Source organism: Martes martes (genome assembly GCF_963455335.1).
Source record: "Martes martes genome assembly, chromosome: 1".
Classification (NCBI taxonomy): domain Eukaryota; kingdom Metazoa; phylum Chordata; class Mammalia; order Carnivora; family Mustelidae; genus Martes; species Martes martes.
This window is the reverse complement of record NC_137888.1, coordinates 97,952,931-97,965,857: the sequence shown is the minus strand read 5'-3', so window position 1 is coordinate 97,965,857 and position 12,927 is coordinate 97,952,931. Positions and strand designations below refer to the sequence as shown.

General features: G+C 33.5%; 1 protein-coding gene across 3 annotated transcripts in view; it reads right to left on the bottom strand.

Moving 5' to 3' along the window:
• Nucleotides 1–12,927, bottom strand: part of NAALADL2 (N-acetylated alpha-linked acidic dipeptidase like 2) — a 1,359,315-nt gene that overhangs the window by 163,513 nt on the left and 1,182,875 nt on the right. For all 3 annotated transcript variants that reach the window (XM_080802354.1, XM_080802355.1, XM_080802353.1), the window contains one exon: nt 2,747–2,842. In XM_080802354.1, coding sequence (XP_080658480.1) covers nt 2,747–2,842 — 96 coding nt within the window. The remainder of the gene's footprint in view (nt 1–2,746; nt 2,843–12,927) is intronic.

The window sequence follows — 12,927 nt, the reverse complement described above, 5'->3', positions numbered from 1 at the left end:
CTTTTGTTGGGAGAAATAAGGACTAGAATCTTCAATATTTCATTTAATACAGATTTTTAAAAATGTTTTATAAGTGGTATAATATCAGTAATTGTGTTTTATCATTTTCCAACATGTTTCTTACTTCACATCAAATTTTCAGAATTCACAATGACAGAATTTATACCTCACTGGGTCTTTTTATTCAAAGTCCATTCCTATTTCTATAATATCTCCCTGCTACATGAAATATGAGTGTACTAAATGCATGGTAAACTATGATAATACCACTACTATTCTTACTGAAACAAAATATTTTAAAGGCTTCAATCCTTTACAGATTAAATTATGTATTCCATTTGTACACACTAACATACCAGTGTATTCTCAGTGTTTAATTAATTAGTTTACTCATATGCTTTCATATCTAACTTGTTCTTTTTTACTTTAAAGTGAAAACTAAATACAGAAGGTGCAGGTAAGAGTCTATTTGAAGACATTAGCACTCTTATTTTTTAATGTGTTAATAATTATACTCAATTACATCCATACTGCATTTCCAGGGAAAATATATACATGATCTTTCAATCTCATAGAATCCTCATGAGGAAAGTCATTACTAGTGTATTCCTTTTTGGTGTAGACAATAAAATAGAGTTTTACTAAATAAAAGAACAAGTTGGTAGCCAAGGTAATAAAATGTATGCTCCATATTTCCTAGTCATGTGCCTAGTCAACCTCACCATATTTATATTTTTTATTTTGTTGCTGATCAATGAAAATTTGGCCTTAAAATAAAGTATTTATTAAGTACTTCTTTTTATGATTCCCCAGTTTCTCCTACTGGAAAACTAAGATTGAACTACTGAAGCACAATTTCTTCCCTTGGCCTATGTCTCCAACATGAGGTGTTACCAGAGGTAAACATGATGATTGGGGAAACAGTATCAATATTAGATAAATATATTTGGTCATAAAAAGGGTCAGAAGTCACTTACTTCTGCATTTTGGTATGTTTTATTTCTTCATAGACATATAATTTTTTCTAATATCCATTTAATGGGTTAATATCTGCTTACCTATGAAATAAATTTTAAAATAAATATAGATACTACCTGTGGTAATATCTGTGCACAGATTTGTGCATTTTCTCAAACAGTCTCTGACTTTCTGTGTTTCACACTAAGTACAGAACTCATTTTTATGTCCAGGCTATGTCCCATGTTCCTCTACTCCCTTCTTGCCCCATCCCTGCTTTCCGACATGCTCTTAGGAGTTGTGGAGTGCCAGAAAATCACGCAGCAAGAATCAGTATGTGTTTACACCTCTCAATAAACACAAATAGACCAATGGGGTCTCAAATTATTCATTCCACAAAAATCAATGAATTCCTGATCCAGAGGAAAGCAGAAAGAAATGGGAGAAAATATTACTATTCCATTGCCCTAAAATCCTCTAATGCTTCACTTAAAAATAAGTAAGTAAACCTAGACTTTGAGTATCCAGAATATTTGAATGAGCACACACATGCACACAAACACACTCTCATCTAAATATGCAGAAGCATATACTCATTTAAATAGGTATATAGATACGTATAGATATGTATTTTTATCTATCACTCTATCATCTTTATGAGTATTAAGAACATAGTTAATATTTTGAATACCAAGGAACTATTATTTGTGGGAGACTTCTATGTTGCTATATCCAAATACAAATGAATGTTAAAGAATGGGAACATTAAAATCTAAAATAAGGAAGTGAAATTAATTGCAAAGCAAAGAGGTATAAATGTAGTTAAGATTCAGATATTTTGCTTAGGAGAATTTTAAGTAAAATGTGGTACAAACTCTTCTTATTTCAAATGCTCAGAAAAAATAAATTCACAGTTTTATTAAAAAGCTAGGGTAGACCTAAAATCCTAGTTTGTATTCTGAGTTCATTCCAGTGCCACTTACTGAGTTCAGTTAATTATATCACATTTCCTGTTTCTGAAGGAGAAAAATAGCCTTGTAAAATTTCACTAAGAAGATTTAAGAAGGATTCAGTCTTTCAACTAAGCATATATAAATATAGATTATTTTAAATGTGCTGAAATGCCAATATTCTCTATAAACTTTATCCCCAAAAGGGAGGTTATGACAGGTTAGACAAACTGTTGGTAAATGTAAAAATTCATATGATGTCCTATGATGTCAGAACATTAAATTTATTTACTCCATACTGTACACTTTAATTTTCTCCATATTATAAACACATAGCTAAGAGTTTTGAGTAAAAATATAGGTATGACCATCATAATATAAAAACATCTATTATAAATGCAGTCATCTCTTTTCTTTTAAGGAGCCATTTTTCTTTTATTGCATCTAAAAAGTACCACCACAAAGAACCAAATATCTTAAATATTGAAACAAAACATTGAAGATACAGAAATTCAATGATACTGACCTTAATCAAAGGGTGTACTTGAGAGTATACTACAACTCTACTTTCAGATGAAGAAAAAAGAAAAAGAATCTATTTGTTTTATTAAGGATTGATTTTGAATACAAATCATGCTATTGCTCTGTATGATCTTGATTGAGTAGTATATCATCCTTACTCCTTAGCAAAGTCATGGGAGGAACTCAAAATCCTTTCAAGCATATATTATAAACGAAAATATAAAATTTCTCTTGATTGGTTATTTTCTTTTTCTCCACCTACCACCAAAACCCTCCCAAACTTTCCCAATGTGCCCATGAATGCAGTTATCTCCTACCTTGGTAATGGTTTCATGAAGGTTGAAAAAAGGATCCATTTCTTCAATTTTTCTTGCGTGTTTAGGGAAAAGGGCCTCAGAGAGAAAACTTGGACCCTGCAGAAAATCAGAAAAGAAACATTTAAAACTCTTCATTGATTTTTTTTTGCAAGTGCTTATTGGATTTTCCTTAAAGATTCAAAAGGGCTCTAAATTGCATTAAGTTTTCTGTTGATTGTTGGCCTTCATTCTACTGATCTAATTAACCAATTGCAGACCACTTATATAAAAAATGAGTAGAATTCTATAACTCTTATTTTTATTTACAAAAGATTTTTTTTTTAATTTAGAGGAGATAATTCTTTGCAGCCCTCCCTTTTCTCAAGTGCAGGCTTATATGTAAAGCAAGATATCTTGATGACAAAACCTCTATGTGAAACCCTTTCTCTGATTTATATATTGGATTTTATGTTCTAAGGCTGGTAGGATAGAATGTTTTTGATAAACATGATTACCATCTTAAAAAGCCTAGGCAGAAGTGTGTAGGATATTTTAAATACTGCAAAACTCACTTCAAAGTGATAGTAAGATATTTTGGGTAGATTGGTCTCATGGCTCCACATGCTTCCAATAAAATGAGAGCATGTTGGCTCTTTCAGAAACTTGGTATTACGATGGTTGAAATCAGTCAGGGAAACATTTTTTTTTTTTTTAAATCAGAAAAAATTTAACTAATCATTTTGTATTTGCATGTGTAAACAAATTTCAGGGTGTAATAAGACACAGGATGCTGACAATGGTAGCATCTATTATGGTCTAAATATTCATGTTCATCTAAAATTCCTATATTGAAATCCTAATCTCCAAAGTAATCATGTTAGGAGATGGGGCATTTAGGAAGTGATTAGATCATGAGGGATTCATCCTTGTAATTGGGATTAGTGCCCTTATAAAACAGGCCTCACAGAACTCCCTTGCACCCTCCTTTAGGTGAGGATACAACAAAAAGTTTGCAACCTGGAAAAGAGTCCTCACTCAGTCATGTTGGCACCCTGATCTTGGATATCCTACCTCCAGAACTGTGAGAAATTTCATTCGGTTGCTTTTTATGGCACTCAATCTGTGATACTTTGATACAGCAGTCCAAAAGGACTAAAACACTATTCAAAACAATGATCTTGTAGCTATCAACATTCTTAACATCCCATGAGATGATTATTACTTACCATATAAATATAGCTTTTACTTGAAAAGCTGAAGTAACTAGGATTTGTCTAGAAAGTAGAAGAATTGGGACAGGATGTATGTATATAGATAGACTACTGAATGATAGATAATCTTTATGAAGGCTATCATAGGGAAGAAGGAGTCAAGCAAATTTAACCAGCAATGACTACAACAGGGTAACCAATTTAAATTGAATTCTATTAGAACTATTTAATAAGGCTGTTTATTAGAGCAATCCAGCAGTAGCACAGACTACTTTGGGATTATCAATGATGAGAACGAAAGGATAATGGAGTTGATGGACTCTGAAGTCATACCAACATATCAGGGGAGGACTAAAACCATCATATTAGCAATTTCCTAGAAATTAAACAATGCTGTTATCAGGTACACTCTTCCTCCCCTATTTTGAACAAAACTGTGATCAAACAAAAGTAATTTAGCTGTTTGCTTCAGTACAAACCCACTTACCAGCTGCTTATTTATAAACACGTGTTTTATGTTCCTCTCCTCATTTTGACCTCCAGCCTAAAACTAATCTGTCAGAAACTCTGTCCAGTTCCAACCAGTACTCCACTTTTTAAACTTTACCATAAAACCACACAACCAGGCTAAAATATTATAAATATCTTTCCCTAATTTCCCCATTTGGAGAGTCTACTAACATTCAGTGTTATGGGTAGAAAAATTCATATATTCAAGTTCTAAATTTCACTGTCTCAGAATCTGATCTTATTTGGAAATAGGTCATTGCAGGTGTAGCTACCTAATCTAGAATGAGGTTATACTGGAGTGAGTGGGGCCCTAATACAATATGACTGGTGTCCTTCCAAAAAGAGAAAATTTGGAGATAGATGTGCAGCACAGGGAGAAAACCATATGAACACAAGGGCAGAGATCAGAGTAATGAGTCTACAAGCAAAAGGAACATCAAAGCTTGCCAGAAAATCACCAGAAGCTAGGCAAGAGGCTTGGGACAGATTTTTTGTCACACATCTCAGAAGGAACCACCTCTAATACCACACTGAACAATAGATGTCTGCATCCCCAATCTGTGGTGCTTTGTTATGGCAGCCCTAGGAAACCAATATGCTTAGTCAGGATGCTATTCTTCCTCACAATAGGTCTCATAAACTTAATTTTTTTTATCAGTAGGGTTTTTTGGAGACATTTTGGGCAGTCAACATAGAAATACATTAAAATTTTGGTTTTCCCACTTAATAATTGTCGTCTTAAACATCTTAATCTCCAAAGGATTAGTTACCACATCTGAAAAACTTAAATAGCATCTACTTCACAGAGATATTGTGAACTGTCCAATGCCTGACACACAGGGCATACTATATTAATGGCATTGATGATAAGGCTAATAGTAATAAATATCATAACGATGCTGGTAAGGGTGGTGGTGAGGTGGTGGTAATTTCAGTAGGATGCTGAATTAAAGGAAATCCAAAGACTGCTCTAGGATCCTATGAAAGACAGGTTATAGTTTGTATTTAGATATGTTTGTTTTTCTAAAGAGAAATATCTTTGAATCAACTTAATAAAATAATGGCAAGAATAATTTGTGGCATTCATTTTCATTTAATAATTTAAGCCTGAAGTCCTTAAAAAGTTTGTTTCACCAGTGGTTTTAAAAGAACTTCTTGGGGTGCCTGGGTGGCTCAGTGGGCTAAAGCCTCTGCCTTCGGCTCAGGTCATGATCCCAGGGTCCTGGGATGGAGCCCCATATCAGGCTTTCTGCTCGGCAGGAAGCCTGCTTCCCCTTCTCTCTCTGCTTGCCTCTCTGCCTACTTGTGATCTCTGTCAAATAAATAATAAATAAAATCTTAAAAAAAAAAAAAAGAACTTCTTGACATAATTTTATTTCATTAGTTTACTCAGCAAAACAAAACTTCATAAATAGTGCAAAGGTAAAATATCAGCCTGCCTCAAATTGAATGATACCGTGGAAGATAAACAGGGAGTTATAATTAATGAGGTTTTTATTGAACTTTCAATTATTTAGTAGCAGTACATGTTAATTTAAATTATCCATATGAGCCTTTTCTCCTGTGTAATTCCTTTCTTTCTCTTATTCCTTCACCTATCTCTTGCCATGCCATTCTTTGTTTCTACTGCCTCATTTATTTAATTATTTAAAAAAACACTCATGTGACCCTTCTATATGCTATATTACACTAAGTGCAGGACACGGTCCTTAATCTCATGGAGTTTAATCTAATGGGAATCGAACACACAATACATCAAATATCACTGTCTTTGAATATATTAAAATACTACCATTCTTTACATATATGTGTGTATATCACATAAAACATTATCATTCATAGACTGGTTTTTATATATCCTGATATAAAAATAATGAGAAAATTAAAAGAAGGATATATGCTTTGTGAAAGTTTTCTACTACTATTACATAAATTCTGAGTGATGGCTGTTTAATAATGGCTCCCATCTGTAGATGAAGAGGGAAGTTAAGCACCACTAACCACTTAGGACTTTTGTTTAGAACAATTATTGATAGCTTAAAATAAAGGAGTAAATCAAGATATATGAATAACTTAACACTCTATGTCTGCCAACTGAAGACCATTATAAAAATATTACAGAAGAAAGGATATTGATAAGAAAATTCTATCTAGAATATGGTGTAAAATTCCATTTGTCTCCCAGACACTGCTTTACTTGTTCTTTCTGTAAGATTTCACTGTAGTTAGGACACCTTCTTTCTTTCAACTCTTTTGTCTAATGTCACTGATTTGACCCAGCTGGTTCTCTATATGTATATTATTCTCTTCCTGAACTGGGTTTTCTTTTCTTTTCTTCTTTTTTTTTTTTAAATCTTACTACCATTTTTAGGTGGTCTACTCTCAGTCTTCTCTTTTCCACAGGCTAAGTGGTTTTATCTACTTTTCTGACTTCAACTACCAGCTTCAAAATGGTAATTTCTAAATCTTTATCTCCAGATTTCTTTCTTTCTCATAACTATTTCACACCATTTCCATATAACTTTTGTTTATAGTGTAGCAGCCCATTCACCAAATTGGACCCACCTTTACCTTTACTATCTCTGTTCCTATACTTGGATCATTTCCTCATCTGCCTGAAATGTTCTTCCTCCATCTGGTTATCAAGGTTTCTTCCTGTAGTTGCTTTCCGTGATCCTCACCAACACTTCAGAGTTCATTGTGCTCTTGTCAGTGTTTCCATATCACTTTATACTTACTTTTCCTCATCATTTATTACACTGTGGTTTTGTTGCATTTATTTATCTATTTATTTATTTTACTATACTATGAGCCTTTTAAGACTTGGGAGTCCTTTTGTATTAAAATAGTAAAAAATGGGGGCACCTGGGTGGCTCAGTGGGTTAAAGTCTCTGCCTTCAGCTCTGGTCATGATCCCAGGGTACTGGGATTGGGCCCCACATCAGGCTCTCTGCTCAGCAGGGAGCCTGCTTCCTCCTCTCTCTCTGCCTGCCTCTCTGCCTACTAGTGATCTGTCAAATAAATAAATAAAATCTTTAAAAAAATAGTAAAAAATGCCAGACAACTTTGAATAAGTTGTTAATTTCTCAATCTTAGTATCATCGATCCATAAGGTTAAAAAAATGTAAACATGCTGGTTCTTCCCAGAGAGTTCATGTCAAAATTAAGCAAAGGAACAAAGGATATAAATGTGTTCAGGAAGGAGGGAAGGACTACATTAAAACTGGGTGATGTCTGATTTTTATCACATTTGTCAGGAATTGCTTTTTTTTTAATTTATTTATTTATTTATTTATTTATTTATTTATTTGTCAGAGAGAGAGAGAGAGGAGCGAGAGTGAGCACAAGCAGACAGAGTGGCAGGCAAAGGGAGAAGCAGGACCCCTGCTGAGCAAGGAGCCCGATGTGGGACTCGATCCCAGGGCGCTGGGATCATGACCTGAGCCGAAGGCAGCTGCTTAACCAACTGAGCCACCCAGGCGTCCCAGGAATTGCTTTTTTTTATGCAAGCAAAAGTTAGAGTTTTGAAATTTAAATTACTATAAATATGTGATTGTGGAGACAGTAAGTCCTTAGAGTGTTCTGAATAGAGCAAGTGATATTCTCAAGTGTGTGTTGAGGAGGGCACACATTGACACATATGTGGGGGATAACTTTTAAAAAGATATGATGGGAAACAGGGAGTTTACACAGAAGGCTATTGCAGTACCACAGTGAGAAACTGTAAGAGACTAAACCAGGACAATAGTAGTAGTAGGGAGGAGGGGATCAGTTTAACAAATGTTTAAGATAAAATGTTTACGATAAAGTGCTTGGTAATTAATTGGTTGTGGAAGTCTTAAAAAGGAGTCAAGATTGCAAGTATTTCTAGATTTGATAAAATAAGTGGATAAAAATTTCATTACCTTAGAAAATATAGAAACACATGATTTAGGACAAAAGAAATTAAATTTTAAATTTTTGAAGGAAGGTGTTTGTGAGATATCCATATAAAGTTATCCCAGAAGATGAGTCACTATATTACTCAAGATCTGTTTGGCTCATGACCAAATTCTAAACTGGAATAAAAATAATTTGAGGGGTGCCCAGGTAGCTCAGTGGATTAAGCCTCTGCCTTTGGCTCAGGTTATGATCTCAGGGTTGTGGGATCGAGCCCAGCATCGGGCTTTCTGCTCAGCAGGGAGTCTGCTTCCATTCCCCTCCCCCTCCCCCTGACTCTGCCTACTTGTGATCTCTGTCTGTCAAATAAATAAATAAAATCTTTAAAAAAAATAATAATTTGAGAAGCATGCACATAATAAATGTAAAGAAGACCGTATGTAGTCTTAGAAATACAGTGAATATAGCCCATATGTAGTCTTAGAAGTACAGTGAATATAGGCCAGATCTCCGAGAAATAGCAAAAACTCTGAATGGTGCCTATATTTAAGGAAAAATAAAAATAAAGCCCATGAAAACATTATAGATAGAATAATCAGAGAAAGTGAACAGTAGCATATGAGTTTAAGTTTATAGGAGAAAAAAAGGTAGAGAATGTCTGGCAAAGAATAATCAATGCTTCAAAGGAAGTAAAGAAATACAATAAGATGAAAATTATCCATTGGAAGTAGCATTTCAAAGACTCCTGGTATCTTTTGTCAGAGGGATTTCTATGGATTAGTGAGCACAGAAGACAATGCAATCAGTTGAGGAGTAAAAGTGGGAAGTGCAACATTATGAACTACCTTATTCTCTCTAGAAATTCACATTAGGTTGAAAAATTAAAAAACACTTATCATTACCTAAAGAGAGTTAAAGAGTCAAAGAAAAGTTCATTTATTGTGTTTTAGAGAGGATCAATGTGGACTTATTTTTAATGTAAGAGAAAGCATCTAGAAGATAAAAAGATATTAAAAAAAAAAAAAAGCTGGGAAATCTTAGGGAAATAAATAGATCATAGGATTATGGGGAAGGAATTAAAGCTCAAGAAAGTTACCCAGAAAACTGAACTGTAACTAGAGAAGCCACTGGAGAGAAAGGTTTTGAAATGAGGGTAGGATATAAGTAAGTTGGAAGTTATAAATAACTTATATAAAAAGTTAGTACATATACATAGGTAAAGAAAACACTCAAAGGTTATATTAATTCATTTCTAGAACTAGATTGAGTTGACTAAACTTTGTTACTACCATAACAAAATACACCCTTTGCATTTTTTTGAGATATAATCATTTAAAATATTTAGTTCATGTATGTTTAACGAGTATTGATCTAGACAAAAACAATCTGTAGGGGCGCCTGGGTGGCTCAGTGGGTTAAAGCCTCTGCCTTTGGCTCAGGTCATGATCCCAGGGTCCTGGGATCGAGCCCCGCGTCGGGCTCTCTGCTCAGCGGGGAGCCTGCTTCCTCTCCTCTCTCTCTCTGCCTGCCTCTCTGCCTACTTGTGATCTATATCTGTCAAATAAAGAAATAAAATCTTTATTAAAAAAAAAAAACAATCTGTACATGCCTTTTCTGTGTAGTTGGTCTTAATGAACATGACTTGGATGAATACAATAATATTCAATCTACATACATACTTTTAAAGTGGGAACTATTATGACCCTATCTTTACAGATGGAGAATTTAAGAACCAATGAGTTCCACACATTAGCTCAAGGTCATACCGTAAATAAGTCGAGTCTGGATTCAAACCCAGAATTTTCTGATTCCACAGCCCACACTTCCATTCCTATGCAATGCCTATTCCTTATTGCCAAAATTCCCCTTAGCCAAAGATTTCAGGGTTTTTTTGGTTGTTGTTGTTGTTGTTTAAGATTTTATTTATTTATTTGACAGAGATCACAAGTAGGCAGAGAGGCAGGCAGAGAGAGAGGAAGGGAAGTAGGCTCCCTGTGGAGCAGAGAGCCCGATGCGGGGCTCGATCCCAGGACCCTGGGATCATGACCTGAGCCGAAGGCAGTGGCCTTAACCCAATGAGCCACCCAGGTGCCCCAGATTTCAGTTTTTTTTAATTTAAGTGGAAAAGGATGATTTCTGCCACCTCTTGTTCCAGTTCCCTCCAAGACTTACTCTGCTCTACATAAGCAGCATAAACACTATGTACAGTTAAAGGATATAATCAAAGACTCCCCGCTTAGACTAAATTGAATTGAATCTAAGAAGTCCCATGTGTACTTCCTTCACTGCAATAGTCTGTTTTCTGCATAAGAGAATATACACATCAATAGTTAAATTTAATATATGAAATTAAAACACTTGCAGGCTTTGAATGGCACTGACATTCATAATGTGCTGGGCTGAGGAAAAAGGTAATTACAGCAATAATTTTTGAAACATAAGTTCCTCATTACTATTCAAAGTAAACCAGACCTGAGATAATGCAGACTTTAAACAGAAGTGTAACAAAACCAAGGGTCAAATGTGGAACAATATTAGGACATTATTTTCTGAATTCCCCCATTTTTTTGGTTTCAATTATTTTTTCAAGTTCTAGGAAAGTCCATAACATTGGCTTTATTGAACATACTGAAAATATTCAAGGTACTTTCATAGTTCTATTCATATTGAGATAGCATCCTAATTTTAGACCTAAATGAACCATTAGAAATCTTAATTTAAACCAGATACACAAAGTAAAACATGGAAAATTCAAATGGTTAAATGATTGTCAAAAAGTTGCAGAACAGTTTCTGGAAAGCCATCCTAAAAATTGTCTGTGTGTGTGTGTGTGTGTGTCTGTGTCTGTGTACATTTTTAAGACATTTCTCTTTCCCTGTAAATTACTTTAAAGAGGGGGATAATAATTGCAATACAAGTCTTAAAAATGCACTGGGTGTGATGCATAAAAAATGAATTTTGGAACACTGAAAAAAAATTAAATACATAAAATTTTAAAAAAAGAAGTGAAAATAAAAGCAAAAAAATGCATAACATTTCAATGCATTTATGATGCGTTTTTTATCTTGAAGTTCTTATATGCCAACAAAATACTTTCATAAGATCCAATCTTCACATTTTAGACTTTCATCCAGTTAATCTCCTTTATATATCTTGCCTTCTTTCATCTCTTAATCATTGAATGTGTGCTGATCTTATACACACCATGCATCATTAGTCCGTGGTTTTGTTTTGTTTTGTTTTGTTTTACATCACACATTCTAGACAGATCAGGGGGCAGGGAAAGTTAAGTTGTGGCAACAACAACAAAAAAAAACAATAAAAGTTACTCTTAGCAGAGTTGTTTCACAAATTAAGACATTTCCTAATAAATTCCTTAGCTAATAATTTGATGGTGAATAATTAAGATAAAGTAAATAGATACTGCCAAACTGTTAAGTTTTCTTACTGGACATTAATTATTCTATATAGTAAAACGAATGAGTAGTATTTCTGATGCTTTCATAGCTGGGCTGCCCTTATGAATAAAAAATTAACATCTGACAAACGATGTGCTTTAATGATAATAGTAACAGTAGTAACAATGTTCTTATTGACATAAATATAATAACTGTACATGCATTAAATAAATACAATGATGAATTTTAAAATATCAGTATTTATTTATTTAGAATAAAATATATAAATATGTTTATATTATATAGAAATATGTGCTATTTATATATTATACAATATTTAACATTTATCTATGGCAAGTAAATGAAAAAGAATTCTTCTATAGTATAATAAATATAGAATAAATACATAAAACTAATAAATACTATTGAATGTTTAAAAATATTTATCAAATACTTAACATATGGTAAGTTACCTAACTTCTCTGTGCCTCACTTTCTCACCTGCAAAATGAATATAACAAAATCTACTCATAAAGTCATAAGGATTAAATGAATTTATCTAATAAATCTCTGAGAATAATTCCTGAAACAGTTAATCCAAGTAGCAACTCTGTCAGAAAGGTATTGTTGCCCCCCATTTGCAAGTGAAGAAACTGAGGTTTAGGATGAAGGATGAAGAAATTTGCTAAGGAAACACATTTATTCATTGGCAGGATTTTAGCCCAAACATATGACTCATTCATTCTCATTTAATCCAGCAGTCATTAAATGCCAGTTCATACAGTGGTGTTATAGTCTAATTCCATAACAAAATGAGACAGATCGTAATGTTGCAGAGAATTTTTTTTTTCAGAAAATTAATTACATGCTAATTAAAGAGCTATATATTTTTCTAAAACTATGTTCTTTCAACTATCTTCTGATATTGAAACATTTTTCCTTTTAGGAAATAAATTGAAAGTAGATGGCAGTTTTGGTTTTTGTTTTGTCTTGATGTACTTAACTGGCAAATTTAGAGTTGGCACTCTACATCAGTCTCAGCATTCACATTTGATGATTCATTTCATTTGCCCTCAAAAAAAATTTAAAATCTAAGAAGTACTGATTAAATCCTTTAGGGTTTTTTCATCATGTCAGATTTAGAGATAAAAATATTTTCAGTGCATTTATCCAAATTCTTCGTGGTTGTGTACCTTGTGTGAGA